Source organism: Etheostoma cragini, chromosome 9 (assembly GCF_013103735.1).
Source record: "Etheostoma cragini isolate CJK2018 chromosome 9, CSU_Ecrag_1.0, whole genome shotgun sequence".
Classification (NCBI taxonomy): domain Eukaryota; kingdom Metazoa; phylum Chordata; class Actinopteri; order Perciformes; family Percidae; genus Etheostoma; species Etheostoma cragini.
In genome coordinates this window covers 24,066,982-24,094,800 of record NC_048415.1, presented here as the reverse complement: position 1 = coordinate 24,094,800, position 27,819 = coordinate 24,066,982, and the positions used below count along the sequence as shown (strand labels likewise).

General features: G+C 40.7%; 1 protein-coding gene and 2 long non-coding RNA genes across 3 annotated transcripts in view; 1 reads left to right on the top strand and 2 right to left on the bottom strand.

Moving 5' to 3' along the window:
• The window catches only part of prdm5 (PR domain containing 5), a 35,173-nt gene that overhangs the window by 5,056 nt on the left and 2,298 nt on the right, over positions 1-27,819 (top strand). Inside the window, exons 6-15 of the mRNA XM_034880795.1 lie at positions 1,141-1,233; positions 1,375-1,496; positions 2,185-2,264; positions 4,638-4,722; positions 5,384-5,541; positions 6,063-6,156; positions 9,573-9,733; positions 13,002-13,095; positions 21,146-21,231; positions 25,959-26,063. Of these exons, the coding sequence (XP_034736686.1) occupies positions 1,141-1,233; positions 1,375-1,496; positions 2,185-2,264; positions 4,638-4,722; positions 5,384-5,541; positions 6,063-6,156; positions 9,573-9,733; positions 13,002-13,095; positions 21,146-21,231; positions 25,959-26,063 (1,078 nt within the window). The remainder of the gene's footprint in view (positions 1-1,140; positions 1,234-1,374; positions 1,497-2,184; positions 2,265-4,637; positions 4,723-5,383; positions 5,542-6,062; positions 6,157-9,572; positions 9,734-13,001; positions 13,096-21,145; positions 21,232-25,958; positions 26,064-27,819) is intronic.
• LOC117950119 lies at positions 274-27,819 on the bottom strand. Its single transcript, XR_004657813.1, has 4 exons — positions 27,808-27,819; positions 14,403-14,409; positions 4,990-4,994; positions 274-403 (listed from the first exon to the last, which is right to left on the bottom strand). It is a non-coding gene; the product is annotated as an uncharacterized LOC117950119 (long non-coding RNA).
• On the bottom strand, positions 20,438-20,723 carry LOC117950125. Its single transcript, XR_004657819.1, has 2 exons — positions 20,641-20,723; positions 20,438-20,596 (listed from the first exon to the last, which is right to left on the bottom strand). It is a non-coding gene; the product is annotated as an uncharacterized LOC117950125 (long non-coding RNA).

Below are 27,819 nucleotides of genomic sequence, written 5' to 3'. Positions count from 1 at the left end.
TCTATTATTTACCTTTACCCACTTAATCCACATTACTGATGATTTTTTATCAAAAATCTCATTGTGTAAATATTTAGTGAAAGCACCAATAGTCATCACTACAATATTGTTGGGGTATTGCCATTGAGGTATTTGGTCAAACATTTTTGATATTTGCTTTTCTCCAAAGAGAAGAAGAAAGAAAGGCTCTTTTATAGTAATTTTTTTTTAATTGAAACTTATTTAAATTTAACAACATTATAATATTTTCAAGTACTTTAAATGGAGTTTTAAATCCACTCAGAGCTAGCTAGCTAACAACAGACTAGCGGAGCAAGTGTAATATGTTTATTAGCGATCACGTGCAGTGAATGGTTAATATACTTTTACGTCCGCTTTGGTGAGCCCAGAAGGAAAAAGTCGCCTACATGTACAGTAGCTAGCTAACGGGAGGCTACAGAGAAAGTGGAGAAAATATTTCAGTCGATGAGGAACCGAAATTTGCGTTCTTATCCGGTCTGATTCCTATCGGTTGCATAGGAACCAAAGCAGAACCGGGTTTCGGTACTCAACCTTACCTATTACTGTAGCACCTCTAAAGCTCACTTATTAACATGTTATATATTGATAGTTTTAACTTTTCTGGACTCTTCTCATCACCATAATCCCAAGAAATATTTCAGCTCATGATCATCCATAAAACCACAAATTATCCTTTTTTACTATGTTTATTTGATGGATTAAAGAAATGAGATATAACATGATCATCTGTGAGCTTTAGAGGAGCTGGTAGGCGGGGGTGGGGGGGTGGTTAACCTCAGAAAGAACCAGGCTTACTGTTTTTCCTTGTCTCCAGTCTTAATGCTAAGCTAGGCTAACCCTCTGCTGAACGTAGCTTTATATTTAATGTACAGACAGAGAGTGATATTGATCTTCTCATCTAACTCTCTGCCAGAAATCAAAAACATTTATTTTCCACTGTGTATTCATCCACTCTACAGTTGGTTTAAATTTAGGTCAAACCTGAAAATCTGATAACTTCAGTAAGAATTATTCAAATTAATTGTTGAATATCTGATCATGACATTTTACCTTTGTTTAGCCATCACCGCGATATGTTTAATTTCATATTTGATGCCTAATTTGTTTTTCCTTCCCCAGTGTTTTGCATTGTTCTGAGTCACTGGACCCATCAGGCGACTCTAAAGCACACCAGTGCTCCATCTGCCACAACGCATTCAGATCAATATCCAGGTAACGTACAGTGCATTGCTTTATACTGGGAAGGTACTACTTAAATAACAAGCTATATATACAATGTATAAAGGATACATGCCATTTACTTCCTAAGATGCACAGTTAGGTAAAGTCTTCTTCTGTATCCTGTGTGTACAGTTTTGAACAGCATAAGGAAGCCTGTAAAGGAGATGCCAGGTTCATCTGTAAAGCTGAGAGCTGCGGCAAAAGATTCAAAAGCAAGGATGCTCTGAAGAAGCATAAAGGAAATGTTCACACAGGTAGTCACCTCTGTCTCTCCCTGTATGCCTCTCTGTAATTGTGTCTTCTGTCCCTAGCACACACATATACACATGCATAGCACTTTTCTTTTCTTTTTCAATACGTCATGTAATGAAGCCTAATGTCCATTCGTAGCCTCAGCACTCAAGCAAGGAACTGCAGAAACAGTACTTGACCTCGATCATTTAAAATCACTGCAACAATGAGACACATCTCTAATTACTTGCGCTACATAATTGTTGACCTGTGTGTTCTGGGGCGGCTCACTCCTTTAGATAATTGGACTTCCATAGCTATTTATGATGGGATGTAGGGCAGCGGGGATCTGCGCAGCTTGAATCAAGTACCAACCAAGATTAAGACATTCGTCTCAGAGGCTGATGGAGTTGAGATCCGGCCCTTTATGTTTTACCAATGTGGTCAGGACAAGGGGTGTGTGTGTGTGTGTGTGTGGGTGAGGGAGGAAGTGGATCAGACTCGTCAGATGTGGGTCATGCAATTCAGAGGGGGATAAGGGGAGGGTCCCAAAACGGTGGGAGGATGAGGAAAGTTAAGCCTCCAGTAAAACTAAGTTTTTCTGTTGCTGTGCCATGATTGTCTTGACATTTTTCATGATTGCTCACTTCTGTTATCAGCCTTGTCGGTCAGGTCGGGTCATTTTTCATCCAGTTTTTCTTTCCTCCATAGGGAGTGCACGTCGGAAACTCACGTGCACCATATGCAACAGAAAATGCTCCTCCTCTCTGAATCTCCAAGAACACAGAAAGGTGAGGCTCAGAAACATTTCTGTCCAACTCAAATTATCCCAACCAGATACTTTGCTTTGGATCTAAGAGGATTAAATCTGCTTAAGCAGTTCTGCAGGATCCATTTTTACAGTCATGTCTCTTTTCTGATGTACAGCTGAATCCATCACACCCCACTTTTTCTATAACCCAGTCTAACCCCTAATCTAGCTTTCGGCTCTGCTTCCTGAGCTTCTGAGTTCCCTTTGTTCGGTTATTCCCTCTCCACGTGAGGCTGTCTTTATGATCAAGTTGTTGCAGATATATTCTGGGTGACAAAGTGCAGAGGGCTGGCTTCTTTTCACTAGCTCGTCCCACATGTCTTTATTTAAGTGGCTATGTTGGCAGACAATAAGGTTTTAACCTTGGTGTCTAGATCCCCCCTCTTATTGATGGATCACAGAACGGAACAGGGCTGTTTAAATACCATTCTAAAAATGTTTTTGTACAAATACATGTCTGTGTAGGTACTGTGTATTACCACTATCAGCCTAAGTTTTGGCCATAAAAGCTTTTACATCGGTGTTTAGACATCTTCAAGTGGTTTACACCTTATTGTGCACAAAACAGGCTAATATGTTTTCCACTTAAAGCCATATTAAAAAGAAGTAGAGTGCAATTCACTTATACACCGCTGTCATAAAAATGGACAGCTGTATGTGTGCATTTGTAATGAATACAAAATTTAAAAAACTAGCAAGTCAATAACATGTCATTTAGCTGACGCTTTTATCCAAAGTGACCACAGTTGCTATATATATATTTATATATATAAATATATGTCAGAGGTTGCACGCCTCTTGAACAACGTTTGTCTTGCTCAGGGACTCACTGGTTGATGTATCACAGTAGGAATCGAACCCAGATCTACCACACCAAAGGCATGTGTCAAATCCACTGCACCATCCCCACCACGATAACTTTGATAACACAGCCCAAAATGAAGCAAGTGCAACAACAATATAACTTATTATTACCTATTAACAACAATATAAAAATAAACTATAGACAACTAGACAACTATATAAAAGAGACTTCAGATACCGTATTAGGGACCACTAAGGTCTATATAAAAGCATCCAAAGAGCACCATGTCATGGGACCTTTAAACATGTAATTCCAATGCAGTGAATATAATTGTATTAAATAATTATCCAAAATACAGGAGATTGATATAGAAAAGTCCAATTTTTCCAGATTCTCTTTGCGACATGTTTCGGGTTTTAGAAAGACGGGAAAAAATATATATATATATAGAATTTTTTTTTTCCCCCAATGGATTAATACACTGTTGTTTTCTATTTGAGATCAGGACAGCACTTTGGACAACGTTGGGCATTGGATTATTATGAAACTTGTCTCACAAATTGTCTCATTGGTTGCCATTCATTAAGGAACATTCCTGATTAATTATCTCTGCTGGTTGTTGGGAATTTGCATTCATCTTGTGTCATCCAGATTAATCAACAGGCATTAATCCACCCTCTCCTCTAATTCATCATCGAGCCACCTCCAAAGTCTTCAACATTTAAAGTCACCTGGAAGTTGTGACATAGTTCTGCAGTGCATCATTTAACCTACTTCACCTCTCTATGAGTCATTATGTCCTTTTTCAGACCTCCAGGGAATTTTAAAATAGGCGTACGTGATATTGCTACGTGGCCTCCTTATGTGTCTATGTGCTATTCCTCCTATTATATATGTCTCACGATAGCAGAAAAGATTTCCAATCATGCACTTTTGTCTGAACCATTGTCTGTCATAACATTAGGAAATCTTAAAGGAAGAAAGTGTTTCTATAAATTTAGGTCATCATTACATTCAATTTGAAAAATATGTTTTTCCAGTAAAACATTTTAATAAAGTTGTTCACAGTAATTAAGTCCTACTTAAACACAAAGTGTTATAATAAATATGTCACACATTGTGTTCTTATAGCTTCCATCAAAGAAAGACATTGGGGCGTTAAGTATTATTCTCGCAGAGGAGCAATCAAACTTTCCATAATGACACGTTAGCTCCATTATCATCATTTAGCTGAACAAGCTTTTGCAGTATCAGCTTTGACAAGAGGAGCTGCTTTGCATTAGCATATGCTATTGTAACTGTACGCCGGGAAACTATTGAATGTGTAATTCTTGGAGCTATGCTCTGAAGCAGAAAAAAGATTGGAACTTTTCATCACTTTAATTGCTTTTCTGTCAGTGTACATCAGTGTAATGTAAACGGACTCAATTTACTTTCTGTCGACTATCGCAAACCGTGATCCTCCAACTTTTCCGAGCTCTTTACTCTAAGTTTTTTTTTTTAATTATCAGCAAGACCAAAACTTTATCTTTTACTCCTTTGTTGTAGGTACATGAAATACTTGACTGCCACGCATGTGACAAGAAGTTCATTTCTACAAATCAGCTAAAACGTCATATGATCACACACTCAGGTAAGAAAATGGTGCCTTAAACACATCAGTCCTTAAAGAAATAGTTCAGATTCTTTAAAGTTTGATTGTACGATGTACTTCTTCATAGTCAGTGTATTACTTACAGGAAATGGTGGTTTGACATTTTCAAAAGGCAGGCAGGAGTACTGGCGCGGACGCTATGCAATGTACTGCTGTGGGCGGGGGCAGCAGCTTAACGTATTTTAACTTGAAACGGGCCCACTTAAAAAAATCAATGTATGTTTTAGTGTATGCTATATTTAGAACATTTTCTGCGCTTTACCTTGCCGTCAGACAGCCCTTTTCCGACAGGGAACTGAAGTCGTTATCTATGCTCTCTTCAAAGCCACCAGACTCCTTTGACAAAAACAGTCATTTTACTTAGCAGGACTCTGGAGTAGCCTGTGTACTGTGTTAAAGTGTGACTTTGGTTTTTTTAAAGGGTCATTTAGGATTCACCAAAGAGCTTAGATAATGACTTTAGTTCTCTGTCAGTAAGGGCTGTCTGACATGAAGGTAAAGCGCAGAAAATGTTCTAAATATAGCAATTTTATGGGGGGGGAACACTGACTATGAATAAGTACCTAACCTTACATAACCCCACAACAAATACCAAATTATTCCTTTAACATAATGTGTCGTCTCATCTTCCAATGATTAGAGAAGCGACCGTATACCTGTGAGATCTGCAGTCGTTCGTTCAAGCGCCTGGACCAGGTGACGGCTCATAAGATCATCCACAGCGAGGACAAACCGTACAAATGTAAGCTGTGTGGGAAAGAGTTTGCCCATCGCAACGTCTACAAGAATCACAAGAAGGTGAGCAGATGTGGTGTCACACACACACACACACACACCATTACACTGGGGGAGTTCATTGTAATTAGGCTTTCACAACAGCGGAAATTACTTTCTTATACGATTATATGTAGCTGATTGCCTTTTGCTCAGAAGAGACATTAATTGAAAGGCAGAGTCACTTCAAAGCTAGAATTAATAGTGAGGCTGTAATAAATCAGAGTCTTGTTGGTGGCGGGTATCTGTGGGGTCTCTGGCCTGCTCCACCCCATCAGCTCCCCCATGTTTACTTTTGGGATTGAGATGTCACTCAGATAGATAGGCTGGGCATGAAGAGTGGGGCAGAAAAACAGAAGCACTTTGAACTTAAAGCCCCTCAAGCTGCTTTTCCTCATCAAGTCAACAAACCAAATCGGCAACGGAGCCTTCTGCATGATCCTCTCGCATCAATTTAAGAAGCTTCATCAACATCCACGCGGAGGCAGGCGGCGGCTCGCCTTACCCATTACAAACATGCTGACGCTGCTCTGCTCTCTCTGCAGACCCACTCCGAGGAAAGACCCTTCCAGTGTGAGGAGTGCAAAGCTCTGTTCCGCACCCCCTTCTCTCTACAGCGTCATTTACTCATCCACAACAGTAAGTACACTACAGTGGGAGAGCACGCTGTGTTGTAGGGCTGTGTCATTGATCAAAATGTTATTCACGATTAGGATTTTGGCTCCTAATGATAATGAAAACAGAGTAAAATGATCACCGCCCACATAACATGCAATAACTAAATGAGCCCTGTGAAATAAGCAGCGGTTTTTGAGGAGAAATTAGCTCTTTTGTAGTTAGATCAAGCCATCAAAAATGTTGACCATCTTACTATCTCTGAGAAAAGAAGTCTAAAAACAAGCCCAGCGTCTAGTTTTAATGGGACAGACAGTGCTATATTTCCACCTGCCTTCAACTCATCCTAACCCCTGTGGATATTTCCATTAATAATAGACTCATAACTCTATCAGACATCTCACCAAGGAGACATTACGGAGCGTTCAGGTTGTCTGCTGGTCCCTGGCTGCTTTGACGCAGCAGAAACGGTTCTTCCCCAAACAGTTGAGCCTTGGCAGGATCCAGTACTGGTCCTCCAATTGAGCCAGATAACAAAGAGATTGTAAAGCTCAAGGCATTTCCTGCCGCTGTCTCAGGAGGCAGGCCATAAAATACCTGGACTCCTATTCTGTATCAAGTTCTAGATAGTAAGTGGGACGGGAGGATCCAGTGTGTGGTTTCACTGTAGGTAAGAGAATAGACATGCCATTGAATTATTGTACCTTTCTCTGTGAGTCAACGATAGTGCACATACACTTTAGCTCTCTAGCGATTGTCTCAAAATGAGAAAATGAAACACAGATGTTGCAGCATTTTTAGGTGAAATGACATTTTTTTCCAAACTAATGCAAGAACAGTTTCATATTTTTATTCTAAAAGCCTTTTCCTTTTTTCCTTTTTTGTCTGTTTACTCTCTTTAACTGGACAAACTTGCCCTAAATTGCTTGTTTCAAATCGATGAATGCTGTGTGTTTGCAAGATCTGATTATTATTACCCTTGTTCCACTCCATTTGTGTAAGTTTCATTCACAGAAATATCAAATAATATCAGTAAAAAGAGGACTTTTAAAAGGTGCTGTAAGCATTAGAAGTATTTTCAAACAAAACGAGTGAAACTTGCCCCTCCCTCCTCCTCATCCCGTCCCCTCTCCCTCCCTTCTGTGCTTCCGTGCACTAGTGTTTGGAAAGAAAAAATAATATAAAAATAAATGTTATTCATGTTGATTTCTGCATCATATTTAAACCCCAAATCCATTAAGATTCTGAAGTCAGTTTTTCCTGGATAGGAATCCTAAAGTGTTCATCGTTCAGGAGGATTTTTCCCATCTCTAAACAAACAAACCAGGGGATTAAAAAAAAAAAAAACACTGAATAAAGTTTTCATGATTCATGTTAAAAATCTAAAATGAGAGCTGCTGGAGTCGAGCTGCCACAACTCTTGTTTGCTGCTCAACTTGTTTCTCTGATAACTTTAGATCCAGAAGTACGATGAGTGAAACAACCAAGATCTAAAAAGTGTATTGTTAAATAATGTGGCTAAAAACTGGATAACATTTTTCAGTTTCCGGCAGAAATACGTAAAGGGGATATGACGCTATTGACAGGCCACCAAGTGACACAGACCATTTCCTTGATTAAAATTTCAGATTTCTCTTGATTTGATCATTGTTGGAAACATTCGGGATGATGTAAGAACTCAACTCAACAAACCATTTAACAGGAGTCTAACTGTTTTGATACATTTTATTGTGTAAGTTAATATTATCTTTCAATTATTTTATTTATAAGGACAACGCAAAGACAACATTTCTGTCAATGTGCCAGTGTTAAGGCTTTACAGCTTTCGCTCTAGCCTATGTAAGTGGCCTGAAGCTTATACTTGGGCGTTGGTGTGTGTGTGTGTGTGTGTGTGTGGGTGGGTGGGTGGGGAGTGTGTGGTAAAAGGAGAAGTGAGAGAGTGACTCTAGAGTCATAGAGAGAAACAAAGTGTCTCCCCTGCGTTTCTGACCAATGTCATGAGACATCTGCACCAGGAGAAGTTAACCCTCTCCTTGATTTCATGTTGTTGATGGAGAAGGAGAATCAGGAGATAAGTCGGGGGGGAAATGCAACGCTACCAAGCAACAGCTGAGAGACATGCGCTGCCACGACGCGTAGTTAGACGCGTCGTGTTAGAAGTGCACGTTGGGCTACGGGTCCGGCGTAGACGCAGAGGAGTCTGCGTGGGTACGCCGTCGATTTGACGCAGAAGCATAAAACGGCCTTTAGACTATTGAGCGAATTTTCAGCTGTGTTGCCTGGGCGACCAAGCTATTTTGAACCAGAGCAGTTTAAGTCAAACAAAAGTTGTTTTCTATTGCTGAGCACTTATCGTTGAGAACAGACTTACTGCATGTACTACATGTAGTTAATGTGATCTCAATGAAATTGAAAATTATGTTCATTTTGCTTTGTGTTGTCCGTATTAACATGATTTAAGATGGCAATAATTTAATAAAGTTGAAGTTTAAGCGATGGGGCAGAATATAGATCTCTTAGTGTGGTTGTTTGAACATAAAACATTTTCATTTGCAGACTTTTTAGAACAAGCATGGGCTAACAGAAAGTATTGATGGTTCTTTGTTTTGAAGTGATATTCCTAGTTTATTTATTCATTTACTTATTTTTCTGGGGCTGTAGTTTTGTTTTATGTATAAAATGTTTAGCTCTAGTTAGACAATTTATGGGTTACATGATTGTGTTGTGGCTGCTGTGATATGTTTTCTTTATTCTTTGTTTTATGCTAAGTAGAAAATGTTTTGTGGACATTGGACCGCAGCTGTGGATGAAATGACTTTTGTTTTGGTGTCATGTAATTCATGTCATGTGATGACACACAAATATAATATCATATTAGATCTTATTATATAATACGTGAGTCCTATCTTTACAGATCTGGACTACTGGAGTTTTGTTCGAGAAAAGTCTAAAAACTTGAATGTGACAAGTTCTCGTTAATTATTCATACGAGCCACTTTACAACGAATCTGTTAGTATGTGTGGTTCTTACACAAAGAAACATGCACAGCACATGTATGTAGAGTTTTAATGCTTGTCAGTGGAATGATTAATACAATAAGGGATGTTTTTTTGCACAGTAAAAAAGTAAGATGGAACCTTTTGACGTTGAAATGAAACATATGGCAGAGCAGTTTGCTTTACTGTTTCCCCTGGGATGTGTTACAGCTACAGACGCACAATAAAGTACGACTCCAAAAAAACAGAACCAGACTTTTCTAAAGACTATTGTTCAGGGCTGTCTGGTGCAGCAAAACACTCCTCTTTGTATGTTCCTGCCTAACAATCGCCCCGGTGAAATTGGGTCCACTCTCGCTGTTCGTGATGACTGTGCGTTTAGAGGTACAACAATAGATGAACTGCAAATGGCTCTTACAAATGTTCCTCTATGCCCGCTGCAGGTGAAAGGACATTCAAGTGTGACCAGTGCGACGCAACCTTCAAGAGGAAGGACACGCTCAACGTTCACATCCAGGTGGTGCACGACGGCCATAAGAAGTATAAGTGTGACCTGTGTGAGAAGGCCTTTGTCACTCCTTCTGTCCTCAAGAGCCACAAGAAGGTGAGTGTTCGCTGGAGCCAGACGACCTCAATCACAGCCAGTGATTGCATGTCTGCCGGGGCTGTCACTTTGTCCCCAAATTGAGTTCAAGCTTCATTTTTGTTGCATTTATTTGAAATGCACATAGTTTAAATTGTGTTATGAAATAATCAATGAATCCTTGCAAAATGAAGTTGATTGATACAATCATCTTGCACAAAAGTAAATATAGTTTACTTTTATAGTTAGATTTTTTGTCAGATTTTTTATTAGGGTTGAGGGAAATAATCCATTCACGTACTGTATGTATCATCATTTTCTTTGCAATGATTGTTAAAATCAATTTGTTATATATTTATAAAACGATTGACCTTAATAGTTTCTGTTTAAACACTATCTCTGACGGCGACTACATTGTATCCATTTCCAGCAGATGGAAAACGGAAAATGCTAAATTAATCCATTTTATGTTCTTTACAAATGAAATAAATGTCAGTCATATAATGTGCAGTCTTCTTTGAAAACAATTACTCTTTGGAAATGTCTCATAATATATTGTCTTTAGAAGTGTATTATTCAACTTTTGTTTTTGTTAAAGAAGGAAAAAATATTGCAATACTCAATACTATGGAATCGCAATATTTCTAGAATTGTAAGAAATGATGATCGCAATACAAATTGAATCGCACCCATAGATGGTGAAAGAATGAAATTGAGACAAAAGCACATCGTCCCAGCCCTCTTATTCACCATCAATCTTCTGCTGTCAAAGTAAATTTAAAAGGGAAGAAAGGACTGCCCGAGCTTCTACTTTACAAAAATGCGTCCATTGTTTGACATCCAGTTAGTCCTCGTCTCATGAAAGTGATGCAGCTAACTGTTGTAATATCGTGGACTGTCAACCTGACGGGGACATCCATTTTGACCGTTGCTGCCCATGAAGACTTGAAAATCAATTCCTATGATGATTAGAAATGGCAGTTAGCCCATTAGCTCTGCAGGGTTTCAAAGCTCCAAACAGATCTCGCTGCAGATTATGAGCCCTAAATCTGACAGCGTCCGGTGTGGTTATGGATCAAGATTGAAACCAAACAGCTTCTTGGCACACGGCTAAAGAAAATGTCTTGGAGGTTGTCTCAGAACAGTAGGGCCGAAGACAGGCATGTTGAACTGTCTTGCTGCTTACAGGCTTTTTGAGGCTGCTGGGAGATCTGGCCTTGATCAAAGCCAGGTTGCCGAGGAGACATCAACTTACTGGCCATGTTTACATGCGCAGATTAACCCTGCTTTTGGACCATACTATTGTTGAGGTCTTATTTAATGTACACCTTGATACTCCGCAACGGTTTGTCTGAGTAATGTTTGGCCCCCAAACAATCCCATATAGTTTCCACAGCCATCTTTTGTTATTATCAAATCTAACCTTCTCTGTTTACCGTGTCTGATTCTGCACATATGATGGAAATCAGAAGTTACATGGAGAGGCATAAGTGAATTTTTGAACATCATGAAGGACACAACATCTGATCCAGGTTTGTTAGATCACGTTATGAGCTTACCGCCATAATTCTAACAGTTATGATGCTGACATTTTTTATGTAATCAATTAATTGTTAAGTCCTTGAAATAGAAATATGGTTTAAAAAAATATGCTATTATAGTTATTTTTACTCAACCAACATCACAACACCAATATGTTAAATGTATCCAATGACATGTAACTGAGAGAAGCACATTTGAGAATCTGTAACAAGCTAATGTTTTGAATTTTTTATTGAAAAATGATTGAACGAATTTTCAAAGTAGTTGAAGACAGGACACAACAGATGTATACCTTTGTGTCTTTCTTTGTGACACGCAGGATGTGCTGTTGCAGCAGTTGCTTGTGCAAATGAACATTAGCAGGCCTGAGTTATTTGTGGAGCGCTCCTGTGTTTCAGTCGATGCTTTCTCCTCTGAGTGATCCTGGATTCGTGTTATTTGAGAGGGCGTGTGTGTCAGCATGTATGTGCATGTATTGTATGTTTTGCACATTATACAAGATAGTCCCACCTCTGTCAGGGTTATTCTGGAAGAATTCACCCATCACTGGAAATTACAGGGTTGGATTGAGTAGTTACAGGCACACAGATCAATTATATATAAAAACTTTGAATCGTTACCTACAACTCCCAATAAATTCCACACTTATGAGTGGGAACGTGGTGTTCCCAAGTGAAACTGCTCGCTTTCCCCCCTGGCTGTCCTCCTGTGAAGGCAGAATAGCAGTGATGTTTGCTCTGTTGTACAAACAACTAGCTAAATAATGCAACACTGCCCCATCTGGGACACACGTGTTCGTATATATGTGGATTGGTTTGTGCCTGTGTGTGCCTGTGTGTGTGTGTGTGTGTGTGTGTGTGTGTGTGTGTGTGTGGATGGAGCCTTTGTAACGGAACACCCGAGGTGTCAGAGGGACACAGTGGGTTGATGGAGGAAAGGATGGGGGCCCAGAGAGGAGGTGTTCCTGTATTGTTGTACTGCTGTTGAAACTGTCGCTCTGAGTTTGAGCCTTTCATACTCAAGATTATTCTCTGGAATTTTCTAACAGGCCGGGAGGAGGAATTCAGAGTCTATACTTTTCAACAAGGAGAGAGAGCAAGGGGAAGGGGGTGGAGGAAAAGGTAGAGGAGGTAGTACATGCTTTCCACATGCGCTTCTTCACTGTTTGCATGTGCAGCTTGTATGAGCACTCAGAGCTCACCACTGTGGACTGCTGGGAGGTGAAGGGAGAGGAAGAAGAGGGAGGAGGAGGATGCATACGTGCACCCTGGCCTTTTGTCCCCCGGGCTTTGGACCCTGGCAAATCTGTGTTCTTTGATCCTGCCTTCAGGGCAGCTCAGTGGATCCACTGTCACGTGAACATGTGCATCTCCATTCCACTAGTGAGTGGTGCATTATGGGAGAAAACTACATTGAGTGTATTCTTAACCCAATCAGAGCAGATCCAGTTTTAATCTGAAGACACTGGCATTTAAAGTGGAACTAGATGATGGAGTTTTTTTTTTTTTTTTTTAACCAAGCAAATAAATACCAAAATTACATTACATTTGTCTGAATGGGTTGAAGACAGTTTGCCAGAGTTTATGTTTCTACTTTATCTGATAACCATAAATATATTGTGACATTAAATTCCAGCTATCACAGTAGGTAACTTTTTACTTTGTAATGTAGGAAGGATGCGAGGATGAAGGTTACAAATGTTTTTGTTAACACCAACCACATGTCTGTTTTCTCATTTCGGTGCCAGACACACACGGGGGAGAAGGAGAAGATCTGCCCATACTGCGGACAAAAGTTTGCAAGCAACGGCACGCTAAGGGTCCACATCCGCAGCCATACAGGTCAGTGGCCTTTCACAGGTCAATGCTTTGTTAATCCACCTTCCATCAGCTGCCATTGACATCACCTACTACAGTGAAAGATGTAGAGTATCCTCATGACACGTGTCCACAGAGCTATAAAAGACAGAAGCTCTTTAGAAATCACAGGTTGCTATTTGCTATTTTAACATATTGAATATGAGGAGGTTGATTAGTCAGCCTCACTTAAAAAAAATCTAGTCTTCAATTAAAATCCGTCTTTTTTTTGAGTGATCGGATATCAATAATTATTTTTTATAATATATGACTTTCCCCCAGTGGATGTGGTAATTCTCATTCTAAACATTAATCTGGTTTAAGGATTGCTTCTTGCTTGTACAATATACAGTTTAAGTTCTCCGGGAACCTCTTTTATACTCAAGCAAAATTGCAAATGTAACTGAAATTTCTCTAACCTCAGTTATATTGAATCAAACTGGGACCTTGTGATTAGGAATTCATTTGATATGGTAAATTATTGGTGATACCCAGCCCTAATGATTAGAGTTCTGGCCCCTTGATACTAAATACCAACACCTTGTATTAATTGTCTTTTGCATTATGAATGATCCTCAGCTCTTACTGTACCACCTTTACACCACGCTCAATGCTCAGGTCACAACGATCCACCTGACAATGTAACATATTACACATTTTAATATTAGAAAACGCCAACATGATACAGCACTGCTTGTTCAAGTCTTTGCTCTGCCTCTAAAATAGAGCCCTGGATGTTCATTAAACTGCCTTAAACTGGAAAGCCACACATTCCTGTGCGTTTCCTTACCAACTGACTGGTGCAGAGACCTGGCATGGCCACAAACACATACACATACACATACACACACACACAGTTTCTTGGCATCTAAACTCCTTCACTCACAATTTCTTTACCTCTGTCTTCTGTCTTACTGCTGGCTCTCCCTCCTCTTGGCTGTCTCACTCTTTTTCTCACTCCTACTGAACTTCATCTCTCTCTCTCTCTCTCTCTCTCTCTCTCTCTCTGAAGTTGTCTTCCCATTGTCTTGGTGTTTTTTAGGAGTTTGAAGACATCATTTTACTGTGCTTGCTTTCTTGCTTCAGATTTGCCAGCTAAAATGCACTTAAGTTCTGTAGATTTCTCATGAAGCATGCCAATGCTTCTCACAGGTCTTGATCTTCTGACCTTCCTATTGGTTCCAGGCAGAGTCTGTCATCATTACCAACCCACATAGACCCCCTAATTGGCAAATCGGTTACCTAATATAATCCATTTTTAAACATGTTTCAGTCCGCTTCATTGAGTTCACTAAATGTCTTGTGCTGAGTCCATACCACACTTAAAGAAATATTTTGTTGATTTAAATCCAGCTCTGTGTCATGCCAGTGTGGGCTGTGTGTTGAGATAAAGAGTGGTTGGCTTCCCATCGTGGCGCCAGTGCACAGAGCTCCCTGCAGAGCAAAGCACGTGGTGCGAAAGTGATGCGAAAGATGTCACAGAGGTCCGCCGAAACACGTCGTTTTGGATCATCTGGTGGATCAGGAACAGACGTCTGCTCCAATGTGCACTTGAGCCACTGAGGGAAGCCAAACATTGTTCATCTAAAGACACTGCCCACACAAAGATGTGACAGCTGGAATAAAATCAGTAAAGTGTCCCTTTAAATCATATGTGTAGCCTCTTTAAACATTCCTGTTAGATGTTGACAGGATTAGTGTGTCAAAAAGTGTATGTATGTATGTGTATTTCAGTGCTAGCTGGACAATGGTCCTACCACACTTTGCCAACAGCTTCCTTTGTATCCATGTGTGCGCGAGCTGCGTATGTGTGTGTTTTTTTGTACATGTGTGTGCGAAAGACAAACCAACAGAAAGAGAGAAAGTATTCCAGTGTGAGCTGTGGCCCAGTCTGATTGTATTTATATAGAATAAACAAAAGAGAGGAATGCAGGGGGAGGGGTGGGAGCCGAGGGGACACCTCAAAGAAAGAAAGGAGTAAAGAGAGAAAAGACCACTCCAAGAAAGCATCCAGCCGGATGACCCTTGACCCTGACTGGCTGTAAATCTGTCCCCTCATTCTATAGACTGGGATTTTTTTTTGTTTGTTGCCTTTTTGTGTGGAAGGAAAAAATAAGCTTTGGTGAAAAGTGTGAGTCGTTCCCTGAGCGACAATCCAGACAAGACTCATCTTGTTCTCAAATAGAGAGAGTCATTTTGCACACACTGCTCATGTAACCCATTATGTAGATTGTGTGATAAATGTGTAAATCATAATCTGTTTATTTAAGAAAAACTTTAAGCACGGTTAGTTTTTTTTTCTGTCAGTAATCTCTTAAAGAAGGCCACCAGCTGAGGTAAAGACCTTTAAATCGACGCCTTCTCTGAATGGCGGACAGGATCTTGTTTGTCTTCCTGCTTCACAGGAACAGGTCAGTGTTGATTATTTACCTGCTGAACACAGAGGACTTTGTAGGGATTCCTTGGAGCTTCCCTTCCCATATCATTTTACCATGAAACACTAGAGAGCATTATGGGAGAAATAGGGAAAGTGAGAAATAGATGAAAGAGCAATTTTCTACTTGAGAGCGTTAAGTAGCTGGCAAGACGTGTGCTGTATATTTGGCTTGGATTTTGTTTCAATTTCATTTGGTTAAAACATGGTGCTCAAACAAATTAGTTGTAGTGCCACAGAGGCAGGCGTCTTCTCAGAGAGCGGCCTTTATGAGATCACCGACAAGCCATAAAATGTGAGCTGTCAAAAACTTGGACTGGATGTTGGAGACGTTGTGGAACTCAGGAGTCATGATGGATGTTTCTATCATTTTCTAAACAGTTCTTTTTGGCCCTGTGATGTGTCCTTCTCCACATCACAGCTCGGTGAGAGGCGATTTTCCCACCATGTGTGCCATGATGTGGTAAATGATGAAAATTATTTGTGCCAAGGGAAATGTTGACAGAGACCAGTGCCTTGGTGTCACACTGACATCATAGGACATGTCATGTATGGGCACAGTGATCCGTGTAAAGCCATGAGCTGTGTTACAACTAATTGATGTGGCAATTTAATCCTTGAAAATGCTGATGTAGTGTTTATGTTGTATAATGAATCAAGCTTCAATATTTAGACTTTTTCCACATGTACAGACAGACCCATGTCTCCAGTGTTTTTGCACATGTTCAGTAATCAAAAAGGGAACACTTGGATACTCATAACATCATCAACATAACCAACAAATAAAATATTTGTTTCCTGTAAATTTTACAAGCAGAAACGTGAGGCAGAACAAAACAAAAAGCAAAACACCATTGCAATGTGCCAACTTCACACAGCCGTCTGATGTTATGGTATATATTCACGCCACTATGGTTTGAAAGGCTGCACCAATTTTCACTGGGATTGTCACATATTTTTCTACAAACAAAAACATGTGCCTTTACAATTATTTGAAGCTATAACAACAACAAATGTGCACATAGTGGCATTAAAGGCCCACAATTTAGTTTAGTTAGCAATTTAGTTTGGCACTTCCTGACAGCATTAATTTGTTTTTTTTCAGACAGAAAGCTCCTCCTGAGCCACAGAATCAATTATATAACTTGTAACATAAATATCTGCGCCCTTTAATGTACTGATCAGAGAAAAAGCAACATGCTTACGTTCTCACACGCCTACGCCACAGGGTATTTACTATTGTCAAACCCCATATTGTGTTATTATCAGGTTATATACAATAGATAAAATACACACAGGCCAAAGCCTGGTGTCCGTTTTTTTTCCTAGAGGCTAGGAGAAAGAAGCGGTTGATCTAACGTTTGTATTATAGATGACATGAAAAGTAGATCTGCCTCTCTGAACGTTTGTTACAGTTGTGTACAACCTGAAGCATTTTCAGTAAATACATTTCATCTAAACTTTGAAACATTTGTATGATTATACAAGGCCGTGCCAGAAATCTTTATACAAAACATGTCCATTTTTTAGTGGTGTGTTCTACGGGGAATTGCTGTAATAGAGATTGCTCTGAGGCCACGGTACTTTGTGTGATTATGGGTTTCTCAGTGAGACCGAAATTGATAACAATATACAATACAAACACTAAATCTTTCCTTTTAAGTGAAGAGAAAGAGAAAATAACACCACGACTTGTTCATGGAAAATACCATCTTTATTTTATAAACACGCACTTAGTATCCCACTAGCACCGGACAAAGGATACTAATTATCTCGATAATGGTGTCATTTGTTACAATAATTATACACAGATATATTTTGATGTTTTAAAAAGCTAAACATTGCAGTTTTAGGTGATCTCACGACAGAAAAACTGCCCAATGTCAAATGGACATCTGGGAGAACTCTGGAATGACTGAAGCTGATTGACGCACAGATGATTTTGTTTGTCTTTACTGTGGCCATGGTTACAATCTTGAAAAGTAAAATCACTATGTACTAAATGATTGTCTCTGTGATAAACAGTGCTGTGCTATCGCAGCTTGGTCTCTACTTTTTTTGGGGTACCGTGTAGATGCTTAATTTGGATTGAAGATTGAGTTTGGAGACGCGTGTCTAGAGTTAGGATCTGCTGCATGTGCGGTAAGGCGGGTGTATCTGATACCTTCACATTGGCGAGTTTAAGGGGAATTGTTTGAGGAAGTAGAGAAATCTACCGAGACCCTGGCTATAATGGAAAGGTCAAGTGTAAAGCTGTTGGGCGTTCCTACGGCTCATCAAAGGCGATCTCCTATCATTTCCAACACACTGATATCACATTACCTCCGTGGCCCCTGTCGGCATGTGACACAGGGCAGAGACAAGTACAGTGGAGGGCCACTGTCAGGCTGAACTGGAGGAAGATGGAAATTAATTTTTTGACAGACAGCACTAATGTCTTTCAGACCGAAGCCCCGAAGCTACAAAGCGTTCTCCATAACAGGAACGCTGTGCGGCAGGCAAGACGACAAAGCCGGCCATCTGCTAACCAGACACACGGCCGTACGCACACATATACAACACACAAGGGGTGCCAAACGGATCGATTAGCAGACAAGGAGTGTGAGGGCCACAGCGGGGGCCGGGGGAGACACCCAGGGTCAAAGAGATGGTGTACTGTTTCAGCACATGCTAAATCAGTTACCATCTCCACACACATAAAGCCCTGGCTCAGTGCTGCAGCCACCCCTCATAATCCCCGAACAATCTGGCTCAATCTGGAGAATAAGTGGAGGGTTTCTAGTTACAGTAACACTCAGCCAAACAGACACGAAGCCCCTCGCACGAATAACAGAGACCCATGTTGCAAGAATGTTACTACTTAGGTTTCTGAGTAATATTTGTTTATTTCCTGTGTTGCTGCAGGATTGAGTTGCTCATGAGTCATCAAGAGCAGGTTGAATCCAGTGGAAAAGCAATAACTGTTGAATTAAAGTAGTTTTGATTGGCATATGTGATCTATTAGTGATCATATTTGTGACTGACCTCTTCTGGAATATAAGGATAAATTATCCAGATGAGGCCCACATGTCCAGAGTCAGAGAGCGTACAGGTTAAGTAGGGGAATTGGTGTGCACTTATTGCGAGCCTCTGTTAGCAGGGTGTGGTGTATTAACTGACAATAGCCAGCTCCTGGGAGGGATGTGAGCCAAGCTCCAAAAGTGCACCGGCAAACCGCGCTCCGGTGCAATTAGCACACTAATGCCTTCCCCAGGACTCCCCAAGGCTGACGCAGGGACCTTAACCCGATACCACACATGCTACATAAGACATAGGGTTTGCTCTCCTGTTTCTCAAAACACATCTGGGATTCAGATTTTCCTGTTTGTCAACACAACCCCCCTAGAGGCTGAAATTGCACAGAATGGCGAGGTGCCCTCTGCACATGTGTCAGTATGGGTAATCAGTACACATGTGTCACGTTAACCCCTTCCGACACCAACGTAAAGGTTACACATTTCATTACTTTGTGTCACAGCGCTCCTCATTGTGCTCCGCTGAAGCCCTCTTGTGGGGGGTTTACGGTGGGTTTAGACCCCGACTTGTATGTCGTGACAGCTGTCGCAGCTCGGTTAACAGACAGAGGATTTTTGTGTACCAAAATGGTTTTGACATACTTTGACAATCCAGAGTTGTAATAATAAAAATGTATGAAGTTAAAGCAGTAGTGGGACACAAATGGGTAAATAAATAAGTCTGCCCAGTCTGATTTAGCCAGGGACCGAAAACAGCAGCAGTATTCAAATGAACACATTTTAATGTAAAATATCAAAACATAATTATATGAAATACGTACTGTTTACCTCAATCAAACCTTACTTTCTTGGTGTAAAGAACAGAAGAGAAGCATCCCTTTAGCACAGTTGTGTTCATAGCACTGGGAGATATTACTTTTCTCACATGCTCCCTAGATGGATCTTCTTTGCATTTTGAATCCCAAAGAAACACAGCTAATTAACCTTTAATTACTTAAAGGGGCAAAAAATCTCCCCGATCAATAAAATCATTTGCTTGCCTGTTCAACAATTAGCCACTAAAGAGAGATTACTACGAAGCAGATAAGAAATGAGATTGTTGTACTGAAGGCATGAACACAGATGTGTAGCTGTAGGTATCTATTTTTAGCAACGTTTCATTAGATTGGACCGTGTACACTTGCAGGCATATATTTAAATTCAGAAAAGAGTAACTTCCTATATCACAAGGATAGTGGACTTCAGAAAATGCTTTTTTTCAGTTCGATTTCTGAACACAGGATATTTATTTAGTTTGCTCTACCTTCCTGATTAAGGGTATATCTATGAAACAAATTAAGCAATTATTATTGAACCCAGAATCTTTTCCTGTCTGAGACTTTAATTTCAGTGTGGTTCTATAGGTTACCTCATATCCCTTCTTTAGATTCGTAATCAGCTCTGGTGCTCCTATCTGGCCTTTGGATCGGCACATGGTAAACAGATCCATGTGTCAGTGGACTGTTTGACTGACAGCCTGTCACTTTCTCTTTGTCATCATCGGTGGGTGCTCAGATAGGATCGGCAGGAGTTTGGCCCGACTGCTTTTGATCCAACTGGGATAAGCCACATTGCCTCTGATGTACTCTGAAACTGTTGGCCAGTTGTAGCTCTGATAGCGAGCCATGAAGGGTAGCCAATATAAGCTTTTGCTCTGCAATGGAAAGTCAGTGTGCATCAGAAATGAATGGAGTGAAAGATATCTGGTGTACCAGCAGCGGGTCACATCTGCCTTAAGGCGTTAAATAAACGCTGTTGGCATCTGAATCGGAATCAAATCGCAAGATGCCCAGAGATCACCACCCCTAATGTAGCGCATGTCGCTTGGCCGTGACTTGGCAGCGTTGCCTTTCCCCTGACTCATTCCGGGTTGTGCTTCTCTTTAAACAACATGACATCAAGGAGAGGGTTAACTTTTCCTTCTACAGATTTCCAACCATGGTCAGAAAGAACAAGGTAGACACTTTGTTTCTCTCACTATGCCTCTCTCGAGTCCTCACTCTGAAGCTAATCGCCGTAACTCTCTCACGCACTCTACCACACACTCCCCACGCACAAACACAGGCCGGCCGTGCTGTTCTCCTGAAGAGATCGACGCACAAGCATAAACTTCAGGCCACTTTTGTAGGCTAATCAGTCTCTCTCCCAGCATCACACATTATTAACAATTTATTTGTGCCTCTGGACCTAACCAAAATGTTAGTATCATCAATAAATTGTAATGCATAGCAAGAGCAGTGTTGGAACTTCCTTTTTCAAGTCTGATGTGATATTTTCCAACGCACCTGCATCTAAGTATTGTTGAACATGTGATTTTTTTTCTGTCATCTACCGGACATTGAAGGTCTGACTTTACATTGGTCATGTTGAAGAATATATACATATCATATGTCCTATTTTATATCGGTAAATGTATGTGGCATATGTGCACCCATGTGCAATATACGTACAATAGAAAGTCTTCCGGATTATGTCTTCCTGTTAAGAGTTGTAGTCCAGTATGAGTTTCCTATGTGAATGATGGTGTGTGATTGTTTTGTGTCCCTAGGTGAGCGTCCATACCAGTGCCCCTACTGTGACAAAGCGTTCAGCAAGAACGATGGCCTGAAGATGCACATCCGCACACACACTCGTGTAAGTTTCCCCCCTTTCTGTGCTCCTATTGGAAAGAACTTTATCTTTTTGTTATTGTGTGGATAGTGTATTTTTTATATTTTCTTCAGTACAGTATTTTGAATCCTAAGTAATGATTGTACTTATGATTAAAAAAACTAATGGAGAACATTTGTTAGTTTAACTTAATTGGAGGCATATTGATAGTGTTAAATCAATGTATAGATGTTTTCTCTTGATTTTGTCAAATGCCATGTTGGTATTATAATACATTTACTGAGGAAATGGCATTGTTATCCAGACAAAGCATCACTACATGCACCATAGGCCTTTGGTCTTTGTATCAGGCTGGCTCATGAGCCAGTCGTACATGTAAGTATGAAAAGAATTGCATTGTCATTCGCATGTATTCCACGAATGTATTAATGTTTTCCCCCACATTGACTGCTGCTGTATAATACCACAAAGAAACAGGGCTTTTAAGTAGCTGAGGGGAGTTTGGGTTTTAAGATAATGTTTTGGGCGTTTTCGGCCTTTATTTTTGACAGAACCGATGAAGACATGAATGGGGAGAGAAAGAGGGAAGGAATTAAATAATTTGAACTAGTCTTTGGTGCTTAAACTTAACTGTCGTATCCGCACGACTGTCAGCTTTTGTCAGCAAAACTGTCACGACCGCCGCCTCATGGTGCCTGGTACCCCGCTCGCAGAACTGTAAATACAAAAACTGTAAAACAGATGCGGTCATGTGACCGAAATTTTGTAGGAGATCATACAAATTGTTGTGCCTAAGTTTTCATACGATTACACGATCATTGTTTCAGGGACGTCCAGTGAATCAGCTAATCGATTAGTCAAAATCACATGAGTGTTAGTCGGTTAAGAATTTCAGTAGTCGAGGACAGCTAGAACAGAGCCATTGTTAATATTATGAGTTACAAAATGCTGTGAAAAAGGCATATTTTTGCAATATTTTAGAAAATTGAAATATTTTTTGTGTTCTACTATATTCCACAATGCAATGAGTGCAATGAAAAGATGTCAAAGAAAGAGATCAGGTCTCCCACTGACTTAAGTATTCAATCCGGAGTGCTTTGCTTCAGGTTTTCTGTCCAGCCTTCGTCTCAATTTCAGAGCATGCGTAAAGAAATTCTCACACATCTCGCCTAGTGAAAAATGTCCCGTCTCCTCTGTGTCTAACATCAGTGACACTCCCTACCCATTTAATTATGAGGTAAATCCCACATTTGCAGGTTCTTTCATGAATCATAGAGGGACTAAATGACATAGACTTTATTTAGACTGTTTGCCGTTTGATGCCGACAGCCCCAGTTTTACTGCTTCAGAAACTGGGAGCAGCCAGAGCAACCGTGAAGCAGCTCAGAACGTTCCGATGCAGACATAGGAAACGCTGTTTCAATGGCCCCAACGTGTAAATGTAAAACGAGCCCTGGCTCGGGGGGGAGAAAGGAAAAGGTAGGTTTCTCCCTGGACGTCATGAGGTCATATTCTGGGTTGGGACGGCGCTCACGATTGAAGTTCTCCACCAAAGCTCCACTTTCCATGAGCTCTTTGTGAGCTTGTGGACATCTGTTGGTGGCACTTTTGAGAAATGCGACTTAATATGTATTTCATCACAGATTTCCATCATCAATTCATACAGTTATGAATGTGACAGTCGAGGCCTGTCAACACTGTCCATTTCAAAGATTTGTCCTCTCTTAATGTTGTCCAGAGCGCAGTGCTCTGTGTTACGGTGTGCTGATAATGGACGTATCCTGCCCAGGTTGACGTCCCTCAGTAGAAACAGGCAGGTATAATTTTCTAGTGAGCTGCTGATTAAACTGACTGATGTTCTGCTCCCCATGTTCCCAGATCTGCCTTTTCTCACAGCGCTCTGAAATATGGGCTGAACAGTTACAAACAGCAGAACCAGATGAAGTCACTGTTGAGCAAAACAAATGTCATTCGGCTGAGAGAGCTGCAGCTCACTCTTAATGGACGCGACGATTTGAGATGTGCGTGTATACCACAACCCACATTGTCTTCGAACTCAAATGGAACACATTTGATGCCAATATGAAATTCTGAAATTTTGGATATTAAGAGATTTTTTTTTTGTAGAATATGGTTTTGATCTCATATATGGCTGCTGTACGATTACAAACACACGTTTTATGGGAAAGGTTTCATCTTTTGTTCTCACGCACAAAGGCTGTTAGGCCTCTTTAAACCTCTGAGAGAGTTTAAAAGGTTAAAGGTTTTCCTAATCGTGATCACACACTATTATGTTCAACTTTTCTAAAACATGTTACACACACAGTTCTGCAGTAGGAGACCATTCTAACTATTCCAATTGAGGAAATAGTTGGGGTCTCTGTAAATTGTGGTCTAGTCTTACTCTACTTGAAAAGTGTCCTAAGATGAGGTCTGTTATAATTTGACCCTATAAATTAAATTGAATTGATTAAAGTGTTGTTTACAGATCTTACAAGCTAAAGGAAGAGGCTTTACTGAATGTAATTGCATGCTGCTGAAGCTCTTCATCCAAACCAATGTGCATGCCTCAGTTCCTTCTCACAAAGAAAAACCAACTTGCTAACGGTTTGTCTTCATTTGGATGTAATGTCAGTCCTCGTTTTCCTTCTCGCTGTGCTTTACAAAACTCTGTTAAGCAAAGGAAAGTTTCTGTTGACAAAGAATGCAGAAAAATCTAAAAGCTAAACAGCTCAAATGTTCGCTAAACGCGAATGTCATTGTCAACACGACACCGACTTCAAATTAAAATGCACTTTTATTGTGAAACAAAGTGTCTCGGTATCACCAGTGGTTTCTATGAAATGCAGAAAACTGTTACCTCGAAACTCAGAAGCCGGAGCTTGGAATGACGTCACGCCGGAGTCGAATGCGTTCCATTTAAACAAGTCGGAGTTTCATTTGTGGGGTTAGTTCTAACAAGGTTAGCCATTTTGAGGAATACCAGTTGATAAAACCACATTATGCTTTCCTTTTGCATACAAGCAGCGTAACAACAACATGTCCACTGATAGAAGTCGGACAGGACTGCATAAACGACTGTATGATTCTACAGCTTTCACTAGTGTTGATGCAAGGAGCAGCCATGTTGCATTTTGAGCTCGGGGTACTGTAAGGTTGTCTGACTTCCCAATTCGGAAATCCCACTAAGGTGTTACCGACTGTGAACTTGGAAATTCCGACTTCCTAGCTCAACGGAACAGCTATTATAGTGCACCAGTGCTCTTTTGTCGATGTCTAACTGCCCCCTGAAACCCAATAGAGCCAAAAGACATCCCATCGACATGCTTCTTTACAAACACCCGCGTATTTAACTTGACACATGAGACGTGAGGCTCTTTTGACCAAATTAACACTCTCCATCCAAACGCCATCTTTGCATGTATGTGCTATTTGCCTGAGAGTGGTCAGACTCAGAGGAAAAGCCAGGCCGAAGGGTGAACAGCTGCTAAAGAGTGAAGGTCACCAGGTACAGATGTTCAATGTTACTGGGGTCATAGTGATGCATTCTGGGTACACCACATCACCTAAGTTCATCCATGTGTTTCCTGGCCTTTGAACTCTGACCCTTCATAGTTTTATTTTCTTGGCCATACAAGAGCCATCCGTGCCTTATGGAAAAGAAATGGACCTTGGTAAAGCTGAAGATTTAAGTTGGAATTTGCATTACACAGATCATCACAGAGTCTGTCTTCTAAAAGCGGGGTTCTATCTAACACACACACACACACACACACACAGCTTTACTTCCATCACTCCCCTTCATTAATTCGCATGCACACAAACAGTTGCATACTTAAAGCTGCTTACACACGCACATGCAGTGAACCTGATCTTTACCTCCTTTTGTATCCTGTGTCACTGGGCACTCCTTGCCCCGCCCACATGATAGCGCCTTTCCCAGGACCCTTACTTCCTGCATTCACCCTGTTCCCATGACAACTAAGCTTTAAATGGGTAGAGCCTTTGCTATCAGCCAGACTTGTCAAAAACAGCTTCCCTAAGAGTGACGATCTCCACACTTCTTACTTCTCCTCAAGTCTGTTACAGTAGGTGTCACCGCTGTTTCCCCTCGTACTTTGGGACACACCTACTCTTCAAGGCAGCCGTCCTCTCTGTCAAACACAAACACACACACACACGGGATAGCTGCTCTGACTGACACTGAGACAGGCCTCCAAGAGGCGCAGAGGAAATGTTCTTTGGTAAACTGATGAGGTGTGGAGACAGAGGAGTGATATTCTACAGCCCCAGAGAGCCCGCGCTCTGATACATGTTCAAAGGGATTTTCTGTACCGTGTTTTTCTAACTCTTTTGAGGAATCCATGTGTTTTTGATGGCCCCTTTGCTGGTCATTTCCTCCCTACTGCAGGGGCTGTACAACCTTTCATTCCATATCTTCATAAACTCACAGGGAGAACACCGAGGTGTGAAGCAAGTGAGAGGTTATGTGTGTGCGCGCGTGAGTTACTGGGATATTTCCACATCTTCTTGTGTTTTCCACTGTGCTGTGCGTGTCTATTTGTTTTTCTGTGTGCGTGCAAGTGTGTGCGCATGCACATGTGTGTGTCATTACCCTTGTGTGTGCCATATGTGACCAAACTAAGCAAGTATTATTTTTTGTATTGTTCTGCTGCACACTGATAGATCAAGTGCCCTCTTTAAACTGTGTGTGTGTGTGTGTGTGTGTGTGTGTGTGTGTGTCGCTGCAGGAAAAGCCGTATAAATGCAGCGAGTGCAACAAAGCCTTCAGCCAGAAAAGAGGACTGGACGAGCACATGAGGACCCACACAGGAGAGAAACCTTTCCAATGTGATGTGAGTGTCCAACTACGTCTCCTTTATCTCTAACCGACCTCTGTCCTCCCTGGATTCTTGCACATGTTTGTCTGTGTTCTTTAAATGTGATGGCACAAGGCCAGATGTGGGGAAGAGTTGGGGGGCTCAGTAAGAGGCAGATAGTGATCTTGCTTCTCTGGAGGGGCAGAGTGGGCTGATCTCACGTTAACACATTGAGAGGATCAGAGGGAGAAATGATCCTCTGCTTATAATACTGCAGGAGAAATAATTATTGTCAGAGACTGGGGAGGGAACATGTGACAGAAGATGCTGTCCATGTTAGAAACAAACTTTTTGAATGCTTTGTATATCAGCAAGTGTGATTAATAATGGAGGCCAGACGCCTTTTAAACAGAATGAAGATGATGTTATTGTAGACCCGAGGTTTTCAAATGAAGGCTGTGTGAGGTAAAAGAGGCCGGTGCAAACGGTTGTAAAAAAGGAATTCGAGTCAAAGTAGTTGGGCTCACTCAACAACACTGTCAATTATAGTGCTCAAACCACTTCTTCATGGAGCCATAACTCAGTCAAAACTGACCACACAGACAATATTAACTTCATTTTAGATTCAGAGTGACTAAAACCTTTCAGGGATATCAATGTTTCCTTTGCAAATCCATAAATCCACTTAGGAGTAGGGGGGTGCAAAAAATTGATACATATTTAAATTGCAAGTCAAGCTCCACCAATTCATAGAATTCCAAAATCAATTCATATTGTTTATTATTGTATGTCAACGGCAGTCATATGATAGATAGAAAGATCTTTTTTGATGGGGGGAATTTAGGGTCCCAGTAGCTTACAGACATCTCACACAACATACACATAAATCATAACAGGATGTTAAAATGAATGAATATGTATGTGTATACATGGGGAAAGTAACTACATTTACATACTGTGAATAGTTTCTTTAATCGAAAATTGATATTGAATCGAATCATGAGCCTAAAAATCGATATTGAATGGAATACCCCTACCACTTAGAAATCATCATAGAAAGAAAGACAAACCTTGTAAGTCAGAAGTTGCTTTAGAATCATCATGTTTTTAAGTTTTCTTCAGTATCAAAGTAATCCAGCGATGGTCCATATGGACATTCATAGAAACATTGCAAACAGGAACTGATAAGAACTACTGCAGCATACTTTTACTGTAATGAAGCCTAAAAACAGGTTTTATCCCACAGTGTCCTAATTCAGAAGCACATCCAAAGCATTATTGGAACTGTAGTACTAAAACCTGCAAGACTATACCCCAAAATAGAAATAAGATAAATAATAACAATAGGAGGTACAATGCCGTTCAATACTTATATTTGACATTACTCAGATATTTGCTTTGTTGAAAACCTGTGGACATCAGACAAAAAACAAATGACAATTTGAGCTAATAAACTGAAATGTGGGAGGCGGTCTGAGGGGGGGGGGGTCCACAGTGTCAGAATTTGAAAGCCTTTGATGGACTCTTAGATCGTAACTCTGGAATCTAAATATTTCTTTTGATTCTTTGAAAAACATCAAAAAACAATCATGTCCAATCCATCATCCAACTCTGGATTCTCAGACTCTCGTTTGAGTTTACGCACCCTAATAAACCTTAATCCGTGGCATCGCCTCACGTTCCAAACCCAAAATAAGGCCCAGAGTTGTTGTTTGACACCACGGAATCAGTTTCCTATTCATCGTCAGTGAAGCATCAGGAGAAAGTGTCTCCCAGCGACAGCCAACATTCA